The 19869-nt window shown below is 45.4% G+C and overlaps 3 protein-coding genes across 3 annotated transcripts; 2 read left to right on the forward strand and 1 right to left on the reverse strand.

Annotated features, from left to right (window-relative positions):
- Positions 1 to 6112: 6112 nt before the first annotated feature.
- Positions 6113 to 9712, forward strand: PHALS_10763 (hypothetical protein F441_14164; the record flags this gene model as incomplete). The annotated part of the gene is made up of 1 exon (XM_024726246.1): positions 6113 to 9712. One exon carries the CDS (start codon positions 6113 to 6115, stop codon positions 9710 to 9712), a length of 3600 nt encoding a protein of 1199 aa, XP_024576943.1.
- A 116-nt stretch (positions 9713 to 9828) lies between these two features.
- On the reverse strand, positions 9829 to 14551 carry PHALS_10764 (hypothetical protein F443_14267; the record flags this gene model as incomplete). Its single annotated transcript, XM_024726249.1, has 5 exons — positions 9829 to 9877; positions 9934 to 10162; positions 10227 to 12105; positions 12174 to 14027; positions 14120 to 14551. The coding sequence occupies 5 exons, from the start codon at positions 14549 to 14551 to the stop codon at positions 9829 to 9831; spliced, it is 4443 nt and encodes a 1480-aa protein (XP_024576944.1).
- Positions 14552 to 18443: 3892 nt separating this feature from the next.
- PHALS_10765 (uncharacterized protein) lies at positions 18444 to 18816 on the forward strand (the record flags this gene model as incomplete). Its single annotated transcript, XM_024726250.1, has 2 exons — positions 18444 to 18659; positions 18736 to 18816. The coding sequence occupies 2 exons, from the start codon at positions 18444 to 18446 to the stop codon at positions 18814 to 18816; spliced, it is 297 nt and encodes a 98-aa protein (XP_024576945.1).
- Positions 18817 to 19869: the final 1053 nt, after the last annotated feature.

A 19869-nucleotide genomic window follows, 5' to 3' on the forward strand; every position in this document is an offset into this window, starting at 1 on the left:
ATCCGGTGCCATAGCGCAACATTGTACTTTAGACCTTTTGGATTATCATAGTCAGTGTAGCTTGTCTTTTGAGAAGTCCAGCTGTCTTACTTGACAGCTATTAAGTTAGGCATAGCCTTAACTCCCCCCCCAGTCAGTACGTGGCTTGACTGCCAGTAGCTATATAATTAATTAGGTTTTACTGTATAGATAGGGATTTAGATATAGGCGGCTGTGCAGCAAATAAAGTCGAGAAATACAAAGTACGTTTTGAATGTAGTCTTGGTTAAAGGTTGTCATTACTCGCGAGGGCAGCAGATTGCGATCCGCTACACTCGTACTGATTCTAAGTATAGAACGAAGGTCACCAATCTTAACCTAGCTTGATCCAAGCGAAAGAGGTACGGCAACCCCGCTGCACTTGGTAGCACTTGGAGTCAATCTACACCTGAGTCGTTACAACTGTCCTCTGAGATGATGGAACGATTCTCCTCGTTGCCTTAGGGCATGCATGACAGGTTTAAAAAGCTGATGTCTCTGGTTGGCCCTGATAGAGTGCGACACCTTGCTTCGCAAGGACCAGAAGCGATGATCGCGTGCCTCGAGGCGTTTTCAAGCTATGAAAATGCTCTGCTAGAGCCCATAGAGCAGAAGATGTCGGCGACGACTGCGTCCATGACATCACCGTCGACGACGGATAACTCCTCTCGACCCAGGCCGCCCATGATCAGCGTTAAAATTTTCGAGGGAAATGATGGAGAGGATCTCCTGCTCTGAGTGAGAGAGGTCGAGAAAATTATGGCGTCCGCCATGCCTTAGAACGAGTAACAGCGCGTGGCGCTAGCTATCTCCAAGCTCGGGGTCGAGCGCGGGAATGTGCACTGACGTGCGGCACATCGGTTGAGCGGTGTTTCCTCTTAAACGGAGCTGAAGCTGCAGCATTAACGAGTGTTCTTGCCGCATAACCAGGTATATAGCGTGCGATCGCGTTTCTTTGCCGCCCAACAGGGCAAGAAAGACTGGTAGACTTTGTTCAAGAGTTGCGTACGCACATTGCCGGGGTGGCAGCCGATCCTCTCCACGAGATGGCCACAGTGGTACTTATGGAGGACCTCCGCACTGGCGTGGCCGGATTGGAAGTCTTCCGTGTGCATTCGTCTTCTTTTGAAGAAGCGGTGAATGTGGCACTGAATGCTTATTTCAACTCTAAGTCGGCACAACTTGGTTGGAACGCAAACCCTCAGAGCTCGACAAGCGGGCCTGGGCCAATGGTTCTCAGCTATGCCGAGAAAGAGGGGGGGAGCTCCGAGCTGCCGACCAGCGTTTAAACAGTCGATGATGTTTTGTCTGTGGAGACACCCGCCACCTTCGGACTGGTTGTCCCTCGCGCATGACCCGTCAAAGTTAATTGAACCGACGCACCAGTCTGGATTGTCGCAGGGGAACGACAACACTCAGTAGGCGCGGGGCGACCTACCGGGAAAAACCCAAGTTCAAAGTGGATGAGGACTGTAGGGCCCAGTCCCGAGAAGCTCCGTGCTCTTCATCACGAAAATTGTATGCAAGCCGGGCTTGCTGGTCGTAAAAGCGACCATGATGAGCTTTGAGAAGCCATGGAAATCCTAATCGATTTCGGGGCGTCGAGCAATAATGCTCGACTCTCCACAAACGAAGGAAGTCAGCTGTAAGTTGAGGCGCTGGATGCGCGGTTGAGTGACATCATCACTATTTGCTTTGCGACGGGGGCATGTGTCACGGTGCCGAAGGTCCCCGTGGATCTCAGTGTCAAGGTTCTTGACTTTGATACCGTGGAACGCTGCTCGGTGTTGCCGCGGGCACTGGTCCGAAACGGTCAACGTGCTAGAGATCGGAGTATCCGAGTTGGTGAACACCGAAGGTGTATTAAGCGAGAGTCCCGAATAACTGGCTCGCGGGCTGACGTGGAGTGGCACGTAACCCACTGAGCGCTTTCAAGCATCGTAGCAGTCGCTGCATGCCATGTGTAACGAGATCACACAAGATGGTGTGACCTGGATACACTTAAACAAGAAGTCAGTACGTGGCTTGACTGCCAGTAGTGATGACGGGGTGTCACGTGCCCTGATATAAAGGATGTGGGTCACACAAGATAGTGTGTTCACACACAATGGTATGGATGCATTGAAATAAAGTGTCAGTACGTGGCTTGACAGCCAGTAGTTATAAATTCAATCAGGTTTTACTATGAAGATATGAACGCCTTTAGATTTAGATATAGTTGGCTTTGCCGCAAGCAAAACCGAGAAATACAGCTAACGTTCGAGGCGGAATATTTAATTAGCCTTGGCTTAGGGTTGTTATTACTCTTGGAGTTTGAGGGTTGCAATCCGCTACACTCGTACTGGCTCCAAGTATAGAACGAAGATATCACCGACATTAACCAATCTTCATCTAAGCGAAAGAGCTATGGCAGCTGCGCTGCAGCTGAAACAAAGTGCAGTCGGTATGCTGGCTTGCAGCACATCTTTTCTAAGACTCCACGTCTTCGCTAGAAGCGTAGCGGCAATTAGCTTACACGATACGTCACTTGCTGACAGCCTCTCTGACACAGAATGCTGGCGCTATCTGAATATACACTCTTTCGCTGATCCGCTTCGTGCTCCAGGCAAAAATAGCGCCGAATAGATTACACTCTCTTAGTAAGCGACATTGCTGTGTGATACAATATTTGGGTTTAAAGTCAATATCAACGCAACGTGCGTTGTGAAACCCTCTTCATCGCATCGTCAAAAGAACCCGTGAGATTTTTCACGATAGCTATCCCACTCCTCGTACTGAGTTCCTTCATGACATAATCGATCTTGACGGATGGCAAGCTCAGCATTGTTTCAGTACAATCCGCACCATTTCGCTGACTTCACTGTCTTGTAGCTCCTTGCGCATATCCTTGAGGGCTGATTCTTTTAGCAATATAATACATTCTGCCGAAGAAAGTTAAGGTAGAGCTAAATCCCCTAGGACAACCCCGATCAAATTCTTCTCAATATTTATCGTGAACCTTCACTGATCTGCATGCTGGGTCCGTCACGCAGTTGTGCTACTTCAACAGACCAAGTGCATCATGGCAAGACTTGTCTATTTCTAAGCTTCAGGGCCTGAATCTGCTACTCGCGACATGCAATCATCCATCAAACCCCACCGGTACTGTCTTAAGGGATTACAACACTAAGAAGCTTCCATTATCTAACGTCTTTAACAGGAGGCAACAGTCCACAGCTGTTCCTTACCGTTCACCAGAGATCAACTATGGATACCACGATATACAGTAGTTCATTCCCGTCTCAACAGATATTTACTCGGTGGGCCGCGATGTACAAAACCTCTTTTCTGTCTCGTCCTGAGACCTCGGCTTACAGCCTCTGCCTTCAGAGCTCTGATTGAAGCGTCTGGTAGCATCATTGCTGTCACTTCCGAACAATCATGTGTTTTGTATGGAGAATGTCCCAACTTATCGTATGCGCAAATCAATAATTCGCCAAAGCTTCACGAGGAGATAGTACGTGACTACTGACTATTCGAACGGCACTCGGCCCATAAATCGCGCAATTCTAATCACACCATAGCTTGGATGAGATTTTCTTAGATCTAAGCCCAAAACTAGAAAGCGTATGACACTAGCAAAGTTTACAAACTCTCTTAGGGGCTCGACGCAACCCTTAATATATTCACCGGTATCCTTATCAGAGGACGCAGGGATATTGTATGCTATTTAACATCTTCAATGCACCCGCGTACTTCTACTGCTTTGGACAGTCGTATGGTGAGCGTAGTTACATCATGCTTTAGAATCTGTCACGATTGCCCACAATTTGAACGACCCGGGACATTGATCCAGCAACCATAGCTGCGAGTCCACCCTTTTTTTAAAGAGTCGCTTCTTCGAAAGCTGGCTCCCACTGATTATGATGACCACGAGGTACGCTTAAGCCCAGTTCCTCCCCAGTAGGACGCCCTGCGCCTAGTGGGACTCGACATTTTTCTCGAGGGGTTCATTGGTAGACCGTGTGTGAGGGATCGAGCCGCTCGACCAACAGAGAAGGGGGGGGTTCTGAGGCATATGTGTTGTGTGCTGGCGCATACGAAACATCTGCGCGGTCTAACAAGGTACATAGTAGTAGTGTCCCTCCACATAGAACTCCTTGGGCGTCCATATATTTCAAGGCATTCAGAAAATCGCGTATTCTATATAAAAGAGCGGATGGTGCGGACATACTTTAAAAGAAGCGACAGCGTTGCGCGTCCAGTTTTGAAGCTACAAGAGCGCGTAAGAAATTGGACATTAACGTGCAATAAGAGGGTCTTAATGAGGTGTTTCAGGATAAAAAATGAAACGACAGATGTAGAGGTCGTTTGTACCATCTGAGCAGGCATATTGGGTACATTCGAAGTTCTCTTCCATTTATTAACAAAAGATAGAAATGACGAGGGGGTGCGACTACTTCCGCGTTCACCATCACAATAAATGCGAGGTACCTTTTGTTCCCCACCCGGATCTTGCTGGGGCGCTCTTGAATATTCCTTCAAGCGCATTTTCGATGACAGGCGAGCGATCACCGCTTCCGACCTTTTCGCAGCCAGTTCGCTGAACTTATTAGGGACCAACAATAGACATCCAGTTGTCAAGCAGGTCTGCTTGTCTTGAAGGCAGGTACCCGATCATTTCATATTCTATCCTCGCGGTGGAGGTACAATCATTTCCCGAATCGGTTGTAATACTGTCAACAAGTGCTACAAGGAGCAACGGATCTGCCTCGTAATTTGCACAGAGGATAATTTGACTCTGAATATCCGCGCTAACAGACGCGAAAAGGTTGAGTCAACCAAGAGCCTCTACCGTAACTACTTATATAGTTGGCTCTGATATTTCAGGAATGCATATGTATTTATGCTGACAATTCTCCTAAGAACTTTTATTTTCTGACGTACGGCTAGCAGCACACATTTACGAAGAGATCCTCCTTTCCGAAGTTTTTTTCTTTTTTATAAACATCGATACTTCTTTCTTAACTATACCGAAGTGTTTTGCGAAATCTGTACAATCTAGTCTATATTTGATTGAATTGTATCAAACTTGTAAAAGATAAGTAGACAATACCTTAGCACTTACCTTGTAAGATGCTGCTTCTGTCTCGAGCGCCGTACTTATTCCCTCAGCGATCGCAACGTTGCCATAGTGATACGACAGCTCTTTTGGCGATGCAATAGCGCATCCACCACTCAACTCCGCCCACCCTTTTTATAAGGTGTACTCGACGTAGAAGAACAGACATTTTGGCATTATGTGGCGACGATATTGCTGTGCACATAGACGCATTGACTAGACAGATCACAAAAGATTACGAGCCAAGCAGCTGTGCCCTGAGCGAAGTAAGAGCAAACTCCATCGATAGTAGCTCCTCGTCAGGGGGATGTTCGTCTGTGCCGCTCGAAAGACAATCATAATGACGTGTTCATGCCCATCGTCATCAACAATTAAAATGTATAGCCAATGACAAAAGCCATAACCGACATCATAAATTGGCCAGCCCTATTAAGAATCGGGAATTATGAGGCATTTTGAAACCTAGAATAATACGTCTTTTGCCGCCATCATCGTCATTTGATGCCTTATTAACGAGGCACCGTGCGACGCCGGCGTGACTTGCACGGTATTTATGCGAGTAATTGGTCAAGCCAAACTTCTTCTTGACAAACCTGTAAGGTTCGTAGCACTGAGCGAAACCTATGGCCTCGATCCTCGTGGGTCTGCTTGCACACACTGCTTTCCAATATAGCATTCCAGATATGGAATTATATCGGGTCCAAGACACGTTTGTCTATAGCTCATTTGATCAGACTGTTCGCAAGTGTGTGCTGCAGACGTCCAATTGCCATATCACGTCCTCTGTACGACTAAATTTGCAACAGACTAGTACTTGCTTTGTTGAGTGCAATGATATTATTGCCAGCAAGTGCCCATAGAGAAGATTTATATAGAACAATCCTAGAAGTCGACGATTATTGGTGGTGATCATCATAATGATATTTCTGGTATAAAAATCACTTAAATTTTTATTGTAGTTTTTTTCACCCCCGATTGACTCATAAGACGCCGATGCTTAAGAAAAAGGAGAAGCTCGAGCAAATGCGCGAGCTTGGACGTGGAGGGCTCTCCAAGGGGCTGCACTTCCTTCGCACTGCAAAATCCAACGCATCCCTTGAGAATAGTGAGGCTGATTCCACTCTTTCTACTGCCGAGGAAGAAGGAACTACTTCTAGCCGTATGACGTATGAGGAGCTACTAGCGCTGAGTATGAAGCTTACACGACAGAATAAGCTCATGAAGTTGCAGCATCAGAAAACTCAGACCAAGTTAGCAGCTGCTAGCAGACACGAATTGGATATACAGGCCTTACGAAGCTTCCTGGAGCTCGAGCTTGGAGTTGACGTAACTGCGTGCACCCGAACAGATAGTACTACCAGGGGCTCAATCGATGTCGACGCACTGAAGACTAAGTATCGTACGCTGGCTAAAGTAGAGCATGAAGGTGAAGACAAGGGTCAGACATGTGTGGAAAGCGTGAACTTGCTGGACCTGTCACCTGTCAAGAAATACGAAGAGATCGATTTACTGGCGGGAGAAAATCGCGATGTTCCGTACGACGATGCTCAGATGGACGAGGCCATGCAGCAGGTTGAAAGGATGCGAGAACAACTAAAGCAGAGTGCACAGTATACGCAGGATTTGGAGCAGAAATTGCAAGAAAGGATTGAGCAGCAGGAACAAGTTATGCAAGTTTTGGCTGAAAAAAAGAGAGAGATGGAAGAAAAAGAGCTCGAATGGGAATCAAAATGGAAAAAGCAGGTTGCAGATAATTGTGAAAAGACGAAACAGCTTGAGGAGCTAGAAACGAAGTTGCGGAACATTTCAGTCGAGTTAGAAGCAAGTGATAAGCAGAGAGAAGAAGTTCAGAAAGAGGAAGCAGCAACACTTGAAATCATGAAACAGGAAAAGAGGGAGCTAATGGACCGTTTACACCGAGCAGAAGCTGCTGTCTTATCAAAAGAGCAAGAGAAGCTAGGAATTAAACACATGGAAGCGGAGGGTGAAACACAAATTGTGACGGAAGTGGCAAGGGCTGATGATGCAGAACTTGAGGATCAGTCAGAATTCCTGCAAACCTCTTCGGCTACTCTGGAGAGCCAAGCACATGATGTGATAGCTAAGCACGCAGACAACAAGACGAACAGTACACCGCTCAATTGTACGAATCAAGCTTTAATATCCGAAGCTCATGCGAAAACAATGGTGGTAGCTGCTTTAGGGGCACAACAAGCTGAGCTGGACGCTGCGAAAGTCGAAAATAAACACTTGCAAAGCAAACTTCAAGAACTACAGCAGACAGTGGCAAACTTAAAAGCTGAAATGTCGGATCTTGATTCGAAAAAGGAAGTAGAAGTGGAACTAAAGGCTCTTCAGGCGGAGAACTCGCGTCTTAATGATCAACTGGAACATTTGCAACAGACAGCAGCGTCACTTCCCTCAGGAACAGAAATGGACACCATTGAGGTGGCAGAAAATACTTTACAAGCCGAGATCGACCAATTAAAAGGACTGCTTGATGCAAAAAACAATAGCTTTAAAGCTCTACAACAAGAAGTCGTGCAATTTAAGGAATTACTAAATGCTCAGGAGGATACCATACAAAAGGTAAAGGTACAGGATGGAAGAGAAAGCGCTTCATTGATGCAAGAGCTGGAGCGTGTAAGATCGGAATTGGCCGAAAGCATGCGCGAAAGGCAGTCGATACAGAAAAAGCTTAGCGTTGCTGAAGACAATCGATCGGAGGCAAGCAACAAATATGATATCGCACGGGCGCTAGTGGATGAGCTTAAGCGAGATACAGATCGCTTAACTGACCAGGTTACTCAGTTCGAGAAGAAGCAGATTGCCTTGAAAGATGAGATTGCTGCTTTAAGTGAAGCAAAGCTTAAACTCGAAGAGCAGAACGATCTGGCACACGAGGCAAAGGCAGCACTTGAGAAGCAGATGGAGGAAGAGCGAGCATATTGGACATCAAAGCTTGAAAATCTTATCACAGCAAGTGACACAGCAAAGCGCAAGACAGAGACACTCGAAGCAGAGCTCGAGGAAAAGAAAAAGCAAATTTTGAGGATGTCCACATCTCACACATCCATGACATCCGAGCTCATGGATCTACAAAAACAGGCGAATAGCATGCGTGAAGATCTCGCGATGGCTGCTGATAGCCTTGAAGCGCATGCAACGAAGGCCGAAGAGTACGAGCGTCGCTCTATAGAGAGTGAGAAAGAAGTGGCAGAGCTGAGGACTCGATTAGACGAAATACGCGACCGGCATCACGAAAATTTCGAGATGCTGCGCAAAGAAAAGGAAGGCGAACTAGAACGCGTTCACGCTGAGCGGCGTACACTACTAGCAACAAAAACAGAGCTTTGTAAAGAAAATGAGGAACTTCGGGTTCGTTGCAAGACGTTGGAGCGTGAGCTCGAGGCCACACGTAAGCATGTAGAGGAACTTGACTCTTCTTTGAGGGAGAAAACTCTTCAAGTAGACAGTTTGAGTTCGGATATAGCAGAAACGAAAAAGTCGCTTTCTGATCGTATGGCACTTGCCACGAGATTGCAAACAGAAAACATGGGCATGGCTGGGAAGTTGGCCGAGCAGGTGGCCCTGATTGAAAGTGCGATGCGCGATGTTGCGAAGAGTAAGGCTACTCAGCAGGAAATGGAAAACCAAGTTCAAGCTGTCAAGGCAGATTTGGAAAGCATGAAAAAGAGGGAGACTGCACTAAGGCATGATCTTGGCAATGTTCAGCGCGAGATGCTGGAGCAAGGAGCGAGTTTCCAACAGGAGCGTGAGGAGTCTCAGTTAGCGCTGCAAGCTGCAGTAGAGAGTGAAAAAAACAAATTTCGCCGCGAGCTCGACCGTCTCGAATCAGAAAGTAAAAACAAGTCGAGGTTAGCGTTGCAAGCCGTGATGGAAAAAGAAAAGGAGATTCTACGTCTGAGTGCACGTCTTCATGAAGTAGAAGAGGATGTTCGCTCAGGTGGTGCAGACAATCGGAAAATTGTAGAACTAGCCCAATTACAAGCCAAACGCGAGGTCGAACAACGAGAACAAGCAGCACAATTGCAGGCTCTCTTTCAGCAGCTTGAAGAAGCACATCATCAGATCCAGGAACTTCGTGAAGATAAGCGTCGACGTGCAGAGGAGCTGACAGTGATGCTGCAGAACCAGCGACGAGACGGTGTCAATATGGAGTACTTGAAGAATGTGGTTGTTCAGTACATGTCTTTTCGTCCTGGAACCTCCGAGCAAGCGCGATTGGTGCCAGTTCTTACGACATTACTGCAATTTACGGCTAAAGATATCAAAGAGATAAATCGCGCTGCTCGTCGCGGCAATAGCTGGACATCCTGGAGAAGTAATGACTACAGTCTTGAATACAAGCCCATTGTCGTGGGTTCTGTGGATTGCCACTCGACTGCCTCGCCCTCGTCAACATCACAAGGTAACGGCGAGCAATTGTCTTCGTTTAACAGAAAGGGATCAGCACCTGTGCCTCGAATATCACCACCCGCAGAGCTACATATGAAATTGTCTCGAGCGTCCAGCTTCGTATTAACCGATGGCGAACCTCATAGCACGTCCACAGCGAGTGCTGACTTTTGATCAATAAAGTAGTTTATCGGGTCACTTATGGGGCGCCAGTTGCGTATTTTAATTAGAGGTTGACGGATACGGTATAATTGCACATATTTTAAAGAATCAACGTAATGTCATGTTCCTCACATTCCCATCATGCTCTTGCGATTCATAATGAGCTCAGATGTGCGCCTGTCATTACAGACTTTAGCCACAGTACAATAGACATCAAAACATTTTGTACGTACTTTCGTGCTGCATCCTGTCGTGTCATTCTGCGCGCATGATTTGATGTTCCAGAGGTTGAATTGGCAGCGGCGATGGCTGCTGACAGCGGCGCCGTCGCCAGAAAGCTCTGGTGACGCGAAAGTGATGCAATACGGTTCACACTGCCCCAGTTGCCCGTAGCCGCATTCTTTTTTAGCTCGAGCTTGCCATTACTGCTGCATAAAAGTCGCATCCACTCCAAGCAATGATCTAGTACATTGAACAAAAATAATTTTAACGTCTTCACTTGGCCTATTAAATTACTGAGACGTACCGATCGAATCACATTTGACGACCATGCGGTCAGGGCCAGCAGCATTTGACCGTGGCCGTAACATTACAACGAAAGCAGATTTGCAGCGGCCAGTCTCGGCTTCTTCGCTCTCATTACACGCACGAACTTCGACAATATCTTTTGTAGCAAAAGATCCGAGAATGTCGGGCTCTTCGTCATACAAATGCAGTGCAAGCGACATGATGAGGACGCGCGAGCTAGTCAATACAAAATATTTTGGAATCCAGTTGCGGCCATCCCAATCTTGAAGATTCGACGAGTAAATGACGGTCGATTCAATCTGCGATCGTAATAATTCCTCATTATCTTTGTTTGTTGAGAAGGTGCTGCCACGACTAATGAAGACGCCTGAGCCAAATGCGTCCTCCTTGTTTTTCCCAGACTCCAATGTGCCATAGGCGCGTTTCACATCGAGCAGCGAGTTGCGCCACATAACAGCTTCCTGATCTGTACGAGGGATAATCATCACACTCGTCTTAGACCCAAGAATTAACTCTACGGCATTTTCCGGTGAATTAATGTACGCAAAGCGCACATCTACTAGCGCACGGCAATCGATGACACCGTAGCGGATTGAAGTCACCTCATCTGCCAGCACTTCATGTTTAAAAATTGACAATTCATAGCCCCACTGCATAAAATAGCGCAACCGTATGCGCTCTTCCTTGGACGTGCGGTAATACAGCCAACCACTTGAGCTGAACCCATTTGCTGACACGGTTGTCTTGGGAACAGACCGAGGGACTGTTGAACTGGTTGGAAGCACAGTCGTTTTGAAAAAGTCGTCATCGCTATGATCAAAGGTCGAGGTCTTCAGCAACTCTTTTGGAAGCACTTGAATTTCGCCCAGAGGTGTCAGAGTCGCGTTACCTTTCAGCGACATCGAGTTCGTGCAGCAGTCGTAAATCGCGTTTGCCCATTCTTTTAGCTGATCTTCAGTATCAAAAGCCAAAAGAAAAGCGTAAAAATCACCAATCTGATCCGTGCGCGAGCTTTCCTCTGCCATTGTTGGGACAGCAAAACTGACTTCAAGCTGGTAAAAATCTGCTTCGTCCTTACTGCGCGTCCATACTTTTGACATTTGAAGGTGAAATATGCAAGGCAGCGATATCACACCAAGCATACGACCTCCCTGTTCCGTAAAGAAGACTATTTGGTGGTTACGCAAGGAGAAATAGCGACGACGAAAAATTTGGTATAATCGATCGAGCTTCCAAATCCACGCCTCCTTTGGCTTGGTGCTGGCGTAGTAATCGGCATGCGGAGCCTTTTTCAGCACTAGGTCGCCACAGCAGCACATGACCAGCATCCAGCGCTTTGCTAACTTGGCATTTTCTGCAATCATTCGCACTTCCTTTTCACCATGTACTTTGACCACAAAGCTGCCTAAGTCCAGGCCTTCCGAATGCACCTCTTCGATCTCTTTAAGAGAGATAGCATCTATGGCGTCTCCCCACTCGCTTTCAAAATCGCTTTGCGATTCGTAGTAACGGAAGACACCACTGGAAATTGCAGCGTAGACTCTTTTACCAGCAATTTGAATCTCGCCACCGATACCCGTGAAATCATCTGAAAGCATGGCGCCAAAATTTGTGATTGACATCCGATCTTTGGTAAGTCCTGCCGCCGCAAATCGATCCGCTTCCTTTGATTCGACATCCTGGCTACTAATGGCGTCGGGTCTTTCAAACTCGGGGATCGTTACCATGATTCCAGTAGTGTTTTGCGCAATCCGCTTTGCATCACCCATGGCTGTAGTGTTATCGTCATCGTTGTCAGATGCTCGGTAGTAGTAGTCGGATAGCCAAATCAAAGCTGACAACCAAGCTTCTTTCTGCTCATAACTTTCAGCTACCAACTAAATAAACAATCAATCAAAGACCACTTGTCAGCTGACAATTAAAGCTATTATGTGCAGCCTCGTACCATCCAAAGAATGCCGTTTGCTGTGCTCAATTGAATAGAAAAGTCAAGATTTTCTTGAAAGCCAGACTCAGCTTCCCTCACATCTTTGACATTGCGAAGATCCAGCATGCTAGCATAGGAATGTAAGCTTTCTTCCTCAAGTACCTCATATTTGAAGAACATCAGCTGATTATCGATCAGCACAAGAAATCGCGGATGATACGCACTCAAACCCACACTGCGCGGCTTCTTCACAAAAAACCACCCACGTGTAGCGGCCTTAAGCGTAACATCCTTTAAACTTCGATACAGACGCGATGACTCAAGCACATTGGGATCAGTATACTTGGCTGGGTTTAATATTAATCGCGAAATCGTTGGACGAGTCATTGGCGTCTCATATTGACGGGATGCGAATGTTTGGCTATTACTTCGAGAAGCACGGCGACTGATCGACGACAGATCATACTCTTGCCCAGTCAAGCGTTTGGCCTCTTTGCTAATTGATACTCCCCATTTCATCATTTTTTCTTGCGTACTAAAACACATGACGAACGGACGACGATATTTTTGCGATGAGGTTTGAACAAGGATGCCAAGCTCGAGACGCCATGGCATCATTTTCTCTGTCAATTCTTCATTTGATGGAATTTTGGATGTCGGGGCACTTTTTTGTGAAGTATGTTCAGTTACTTGACTTGGCACAATGCTAACAATATTGTCGCAGCGTATAGTTCCAATCGGACGCGTGCGAGTAGCAGCTGATTTCTCATTCACGTAATACATCATCTTGCCGTCTTCAAGCAATAGAAAGCGAAGGCGCGAAAACGTTGGCAGCAAGTCGCCCACCTTTCCGACATCATCCTGTAAGACCACTTTAGGCTCGAGTACAGGATCAAACTCCACAACAGCAACGGGGTGTACCGGAATGGACAATCTCGTTGATTTCTGTGAAAACAATGGCGAATTTTTAAGCAAATCAACCCACTGCGCCATATCGTCTCGGTTTTTGGTATAAAAAGTGAAGATACTTTGGGATCCTTCAAGCGTTACACCCCACTGCTTTGGATGGCACTGCGTACATGCCGTCACCACTTCGCGCATATCGTTAGTTGGACGAATATCTGTAACTTGCTCCATACGAATGACTAAACACGGTTCATCGACACGTCCGCCCTGCATACTTGGCTTGTATAACTTGACCTTGTCATCCTGTAGTTGCAGCATACGAATCCGATATCGATGTGCCGACGGCTCTTTTGAAAGTACCCAACCTTCTGCAACGCGACTAGTGTCTGCACTAGACGCCGTTTGAAAGTCAACTCGCGAAAATCGCAACGTGAGTGGCCGACCAGCAGCTCGAATCAGATCAACTGCTTGCTGAAATTCAATGTTCGTAAAGTAGTGATTGTTAATTGAAATCAAATGATCACCAACGCGAATGACACCAGAGGCTTCAGCTGGTCCAAGTTCATTAGATCCAGAGCCGTCTTGAAAGCCGCACACCATAACCTCGTCATCCACTGTGCCTCTCAAAATCAAATGCAACGGCCCTGGCTGATCAAATGTGACTGTGATAATTTTTTCTTTCACATCGTCATCTCCCTGGTTCTTTGAGTCTCCATCACCTATCAAAGTGCCCGTCATACGCATACCATTAGCATCTGTGAACCTCGATGCTTGCGTCAAAGCTGTCTTTCTGGCCACTGCACTCGGTCGTGGAATCATTGAACTTCCTCGAATAATGGACGACTCTGGTCTCAGCATAAGCTTTGGCTTGTACTCTCCACGCAACACCAATGTCAACACTGTTGCCCACCGAACCATATCCTCTCGATCATTTCCCGCTACAGTATAGATTCGATCCGCACACACCTGTGAACCATATCGAAATATCAGAACTAATCTCTAAAGTAATTAGCAAAATCCTTCGGAAATCGGGACATTAATCTGTAACTTTACCTTACCAAATCAAGAGCATGTTCGGGAGCGTCTGCTACACTGGAAGGCAACACTGCATTGACGGATGTCAAGTGAATTGCGCCGAGCTCCTGTTCTTCTGTGCTTGTTTTAAAGTATCGTAATATCATTCCATCAAGCACAAACCATCGAACTCTGTATGAATTACCCGGTAGATGCAGTCTTAAGACCCGTGAGCTATTAAGTTTCTTGCCACCAGCTCCCACATGTTGCGCTTTACGCTTAAAGTCAGGTTTCAGTAAAAAGCCTTTGGGGTTTTCTAGCCAATCAGTGTGGATGGCACCTGTGATCTGCATCTGGTGAACTTCTCGTGAAAGCTTTTCGTACGCATTTTCGGGTCGACCACTGTTCCCTGCGGCCAGGTCACCGGTACCTGCACTTACGCCACCGATGGCGCTCGCACTCATGTCAGTCGCCATGACCCAGACAAAGGGATCAAAACTAATTGAAGAAAAATAGTACTCTAAACATGTACTTCCATTTACCGGTATATGAGTATCGTATTAAGAATCAAACTTGATATATGGGCAGTACACCAATTTGAAGGATTTAACGTATTTTCCTACTTTGATAGCACGCTCAACATAATAAGTTACTTCTATCATTCTTTCCATGCGACCACTTTTGTAACGGGATACACACAATACTGATGTGTACGTACGTGTAGTCGGGCACAACGCAGAGGTACCAAAGTCCTGACTGATGGGGCGATGGGTAAAAGGGAGGCCTGTTTGACATGTGGGCTGAATTCCTAACGTTACACAATACACATTGCTTGTCAGCGAACACAATAAAAACAGGTTCATATTCAGTATTACACTCGATCCTTAATATACCTCAATTAAATAAGTTGAGATGATCTTGGTTTCGTTTCTGGATGGAGCGTTCAATTCCAGCCTCTGGGCGTTTAAACGCGGAGCCTATAACTAAATTCCTCTATCCCAAATGCACGGCAATTTTGTTACAGCTTCTTAAAAACAAGACGATTTCAGCGTCCCCGTTTGTCATTTTCCGTGGGATTTTCTCTGTTGGGAATTGTCGATAATGGTGACAGTTCTCTGACTCTTGCAATTGTGAGAATTGGAATCGCAAATTGATCAAGAACCCCCGGAAGTTACTTCCTCCTAGCTCGGGAAGCGGTTTCTAATATCTACATTTCCCCGTAAAGGGCAAATATCGCTTTAGTTTAGACACGTTTAGCCAGCATATTTTAACGGATGGTATGTTTCCATGATCGACCCCAGCCACGCATATACTATCCAAGTAACTGTCATCGGCATCTTTAGAAGGTTTGCGCGCTAGCAACAGCTGTATTGATAAGTCCATTAAGGCAACAAATCAGCGATGTCACATGCTGATGTATTTTGGGCGGCGCAAACACGATTTTTTAGGCAGACAATGCTAAATCGTTTTTCCCTCCGATTGGCTGAGCAAAGGCGCGTGTCAACATGTGCATTTGCTAGTTAATTGGGTTACAATTGGTGCAACGGCTCTCAAATAGCAACAAATATAGGCGCTGATGACACAATTTCTACATGGAGTCACAGCATATCTAAAGTCTAATACACACTTTGTCCTCACAATGACAAATCAGCCCTTTTTACTGTCGATCTTTGTCATCATATATGTTATATACTGTGTATATCCACAAGAGCAAGTTTACAATTAGGCGCCACATGCCCAAGTATATGGGCACATATGTGTATTTCATGACAGTTCAAGCGTTAGTGTTGCTTTAGAATCCTTGTGGTGACGCCTGAGTTTGAGCTAGCTATGAGTGTTATGCTTAAAATTGTGCTGCAGGACAAAGGAGAGAGTAGCACAAATAATATTCTTTAATTTATCTTGTATTCAATAAATGGTTACTAAAGCCAGACACATTGGGCTGCCGCTCTTTGGGAGCCCAAGTACTCGCCTTCGCTCCATCATGCAAGATGCTGTTAAAAGATCTTCTATATCTGATAGCACTTGAAAGTCTATAGTTTGTTTTCGCGATTGGGGGATTAAATGGAGTCAAGATTGATTAAGGTGATGATTTTCCACTGAACGACTCTAAGTATGTGCTCGCTCTGAATTTGACGAGCATCTTTCAGGGTTAAGGCACGTGAAAGGTTTGTGGCATCGAGGCCAGTTCTCAAAGTTGATCGGGTAGAGACGTCAACATGAGCTGATACGCTCAGTTCAGGGCTCTCCCAGGTTCAGTACATTCAGTCCTAGAGAGACACAGTGCAAAGAGTGGGTTGGAATCACGATTTCTTGATCCTTGGACCAGATCTAGCCATGATGGCACTCTCTTCACGTATGATCGACTCGAGGTTGCTGTATGAGTAAGCCAATAAATATTATGCGTATACGTTAGATGCGATGTGGTCTTCGTACTATTTTAACTTTGCAAGTAAAGAGATGATTGAATAATTACATTCGCAAGATGCGCATGTTACCGCGTATCTGATATGATGCATCTTATTTCAAAATGTTGTAGGCGGTAGTGTTCATTGACGGCCTGAAGAAAAGTTTATCTTGCACCCAGCGCTTACTGGTGCATGCCTCGACAATTGAAACAGGCGATACAAAGCATACAACCACGGGCAGGCTTCAACTTTAATCAAGAGCGGGAAGGGACATACTTTTAACGGTGATGATCCCAGCAACAGCGACGGAGCTGCTGCCAGTCCTGCGTCGATGAGCCGAAGTGTGTCGAAGTAAGGCTATATTCGTTGCTTCGTCTACGGCAGTTCGAGAAACACGATTCGTGCCGCTGGGCACAAGCAAAAATATATGTACATTGTCAAGTAAGGGTCAGTGAAAAGACCTTGGCCCGAAATTTTCTCATCTCATCATTAGTCTACTAGTGGAGATTGGATTTCCTATCAAGAAAGTGCAGAAGTCACATACCGATGGTACAAAATCACTTCACGCTATGCCGAAGAACCACTCGTGATATACGCAAGTGTACGGGCCTATTATGCTTGATGTCTTAACATCTCTGTGCGTTCACAATCGGTCGCTTGGAGATGCGACAGGTTTGCGTAATTTCTCTCAGGGCACAGCATGCTTGGGCTCAAGACGTGACTGCCTATCTTCGGATCAAAACTATTGATCTTTGCATTCGAAACTCATGCACGTTGATCACATAAGCATCCGTTAGTGCTGCATAAATCATCCAATCTTCTTTGGCCTCATGACGTTTGAGCAAGGAGCCTTCGAGATATTGGTGCAAAGAAAACATTTGGTATCATCTGCCCCTCAACCTTTCATAGAGCATTGGCCAGTCAGATTTCACCTCTGATAGGCAGACAGGTATCCGTAGGGATCAATATGGAGTAGAGCGACAAAAATCTAAAGGTGGCGCTGTGGTAGATACCGATGTGTCAACACTTTCTGGATGTATTTCGAACGCGAACTGAGTCCCTTGCAAGCACTTGACAAACCTCTGGAAGAAGTGCTTATTATGGTGCTCTTAAAAATAGGCGAAGAATTTTCATACTTCGTTTCAGAAACTAACGTCGAGGCATGTCAAGCAGATCATCATTTCTCATGAGAAGACGAAGCAATCTATATGTAGACTCTACATCGTGTCGTTACCTGCCACAACAAGAACATTTGTTTATCTGTTTGATGAAGTGCAAAACGTCTTTACAATGCGAATAGCATAGTACCACATCGCTCAGATCATCACTGTTTGAGAGTGCAAGATCCCAACAAAGTATCCTTTGTATCAACACAAAGGTGGTGCATAATAATGAAAATAGGCTCTGTCATAATAAAGGGAGAATATTGGAATGACAACCCAATACCAATCATCATTGGTTGAATTAGCTGGTCGAATATTGCAAGGTCTTTAGCAACATGACGGTCGTCTCGCAAGAATATGTGCCTTCAAGATACATCAAACTCAATCAACAAGTATTTTGGTGAGTTGAAGTTCCTTTTGATAAGCTCCTAGGTAATCTGGGACAAACGGTATTTTGCCCTTTCCAGCCCATCACTATTTGCATCTAAAATCGACAAAGATCTAAACGTTTTTTGAATGACGTAAACCATCCGCATCAGTCATGTGAGTCGACGATTCACTATTCAGCAACATTTGTACTGCATAGAATAAAATTTATTGCTGCCACAGTCGAGACGTGTGGACAATGAGCGCACCTCTGGCCGGTTGAGAAACATTATTGTATTTGCTATAGATTTTGCGTGTTTTAATCGTTATACGTCCGTTACACCCACTTTAACGATTATGACTACTACCATAATTGCGGCCTACGCGACCATTTTTCTGAAATTCCGGTCATGGCAGTTATATATGCCACAATGTTGGATTGTCGTTTGAAATACGCTCTCGTGTTAATCTTGCTCCTGCAATGTGCCAGGCTCACGCTGGAACAACTATTACTAAAGCAGCAGAAGGTTGCCATGGGTTTCAATTTTTCCAGCATCCCATCATATTATTGTTGTAGGCTTCCCGGAAATATGAGTATGCGCGCAGCTTCTGCAAACGGTTTTCTTACAGCCATCAGCTGCAAGCAGGTATCGTCTAGCATTACCAGGTAACTCATCAGGCTACTTCCAGTAGGTTTTCAGAATTGTGTGGCATCGTTTGTAGCTACGCGCGACTGTGCAGACTTCACTTGACAAAAACCGTGGAGTATCTTCATTCCAGGCATCACCAAGTCTACTGGAGTAAGCTGGACCTTTAATATACTCCAGAACGTTGAAATTTGACCACCACATCAAGAGTACATACCCGCGACATTCGATTCGGGGATTTCACGTCGTGCAACCTATTCAGACTTTAAATCAACACGACCCAGCCTGTGTCAGTTCTATTTGAGTAACAATCTTATATAGAAATGTAGTTTTCGTCTCTTAGGATGGTATTGAACATCGCGATGCTTATAACGTCAAAGCTAAAGACTTGTTGGTAGTGTTGAGCTGGGTATCTACTGGCAACGAAGTGATTGATGCTGGTAAATTAGATTTCGTCTTCTTATCTCGAGCTCAAACCCCATTAGAATATCTGTTTGATGACTGCCACATGTAGTCTCATCTGCTTTCATGTACGCATGGCATGGGTGCTGTAAAGGGGTATGTACTCTACTACTACTCGAATATTAATTAATTGTATGAAGCTCATACCTTTTTACATTTTTGTATGAAGGTAAATACGTAGAAGTATCAAGGTGTCAGTACTACTGACGCCGTATATTCCGTGATGGAAAAATCCTTGGTACACTTGGGATCATGTCTTCTGGTCAAGAAACAACAAACCGTATATAGGATACGGTGAATCAAATGTATAAAATGCTTGTCAGGTTAAAATTAATCAGCAATTCATGGCTTTCTAGAGCTAGTAAAACAATCTTAGTATTTAATTATCCTAGATAAATTAAAAATCGCTCTCCAGTGTTGAGCGTAAGGGCCCAGTATCTTTGCGTTGCATACGTGGATTCTTGAATCAAAGCTTCACTTGTGCAAGGCCCACGGTGACTCTATTGTAATAACATCACTTGAAGTCAATCTGACGTTTGAGTTGTGAAAAAGGACAGAAGTATCGGTCTGAACAGAACTTGAACTGATAAATATCTGTCTTGAAGTATCTCAACAGGCTAGTAAAGCTCGTGTAAGCCATTAGTCTAAAAGGGGACAGTGAACGGGCGGTTTAGTGGCCAAAAGCAAAAGTTGCCCGTCTAAAGAACACGATCGGTTATGAGAATGCACGGTGAGACCCATCCAGAAA

Source organism: Plasmopara halstedii (assembly GCF_900000015.1).
Source record: "Plasmopara halstedii genome assembly, contig: Scaffold_525, whole genome shotgun sequence".
NCBI classification, from domain to species: Eukaryota; Oomycota; class Peronosporomycetes; order Peronosporales; family Peronosporaceae; genus Plasmopara; species Plasmopara halstedii.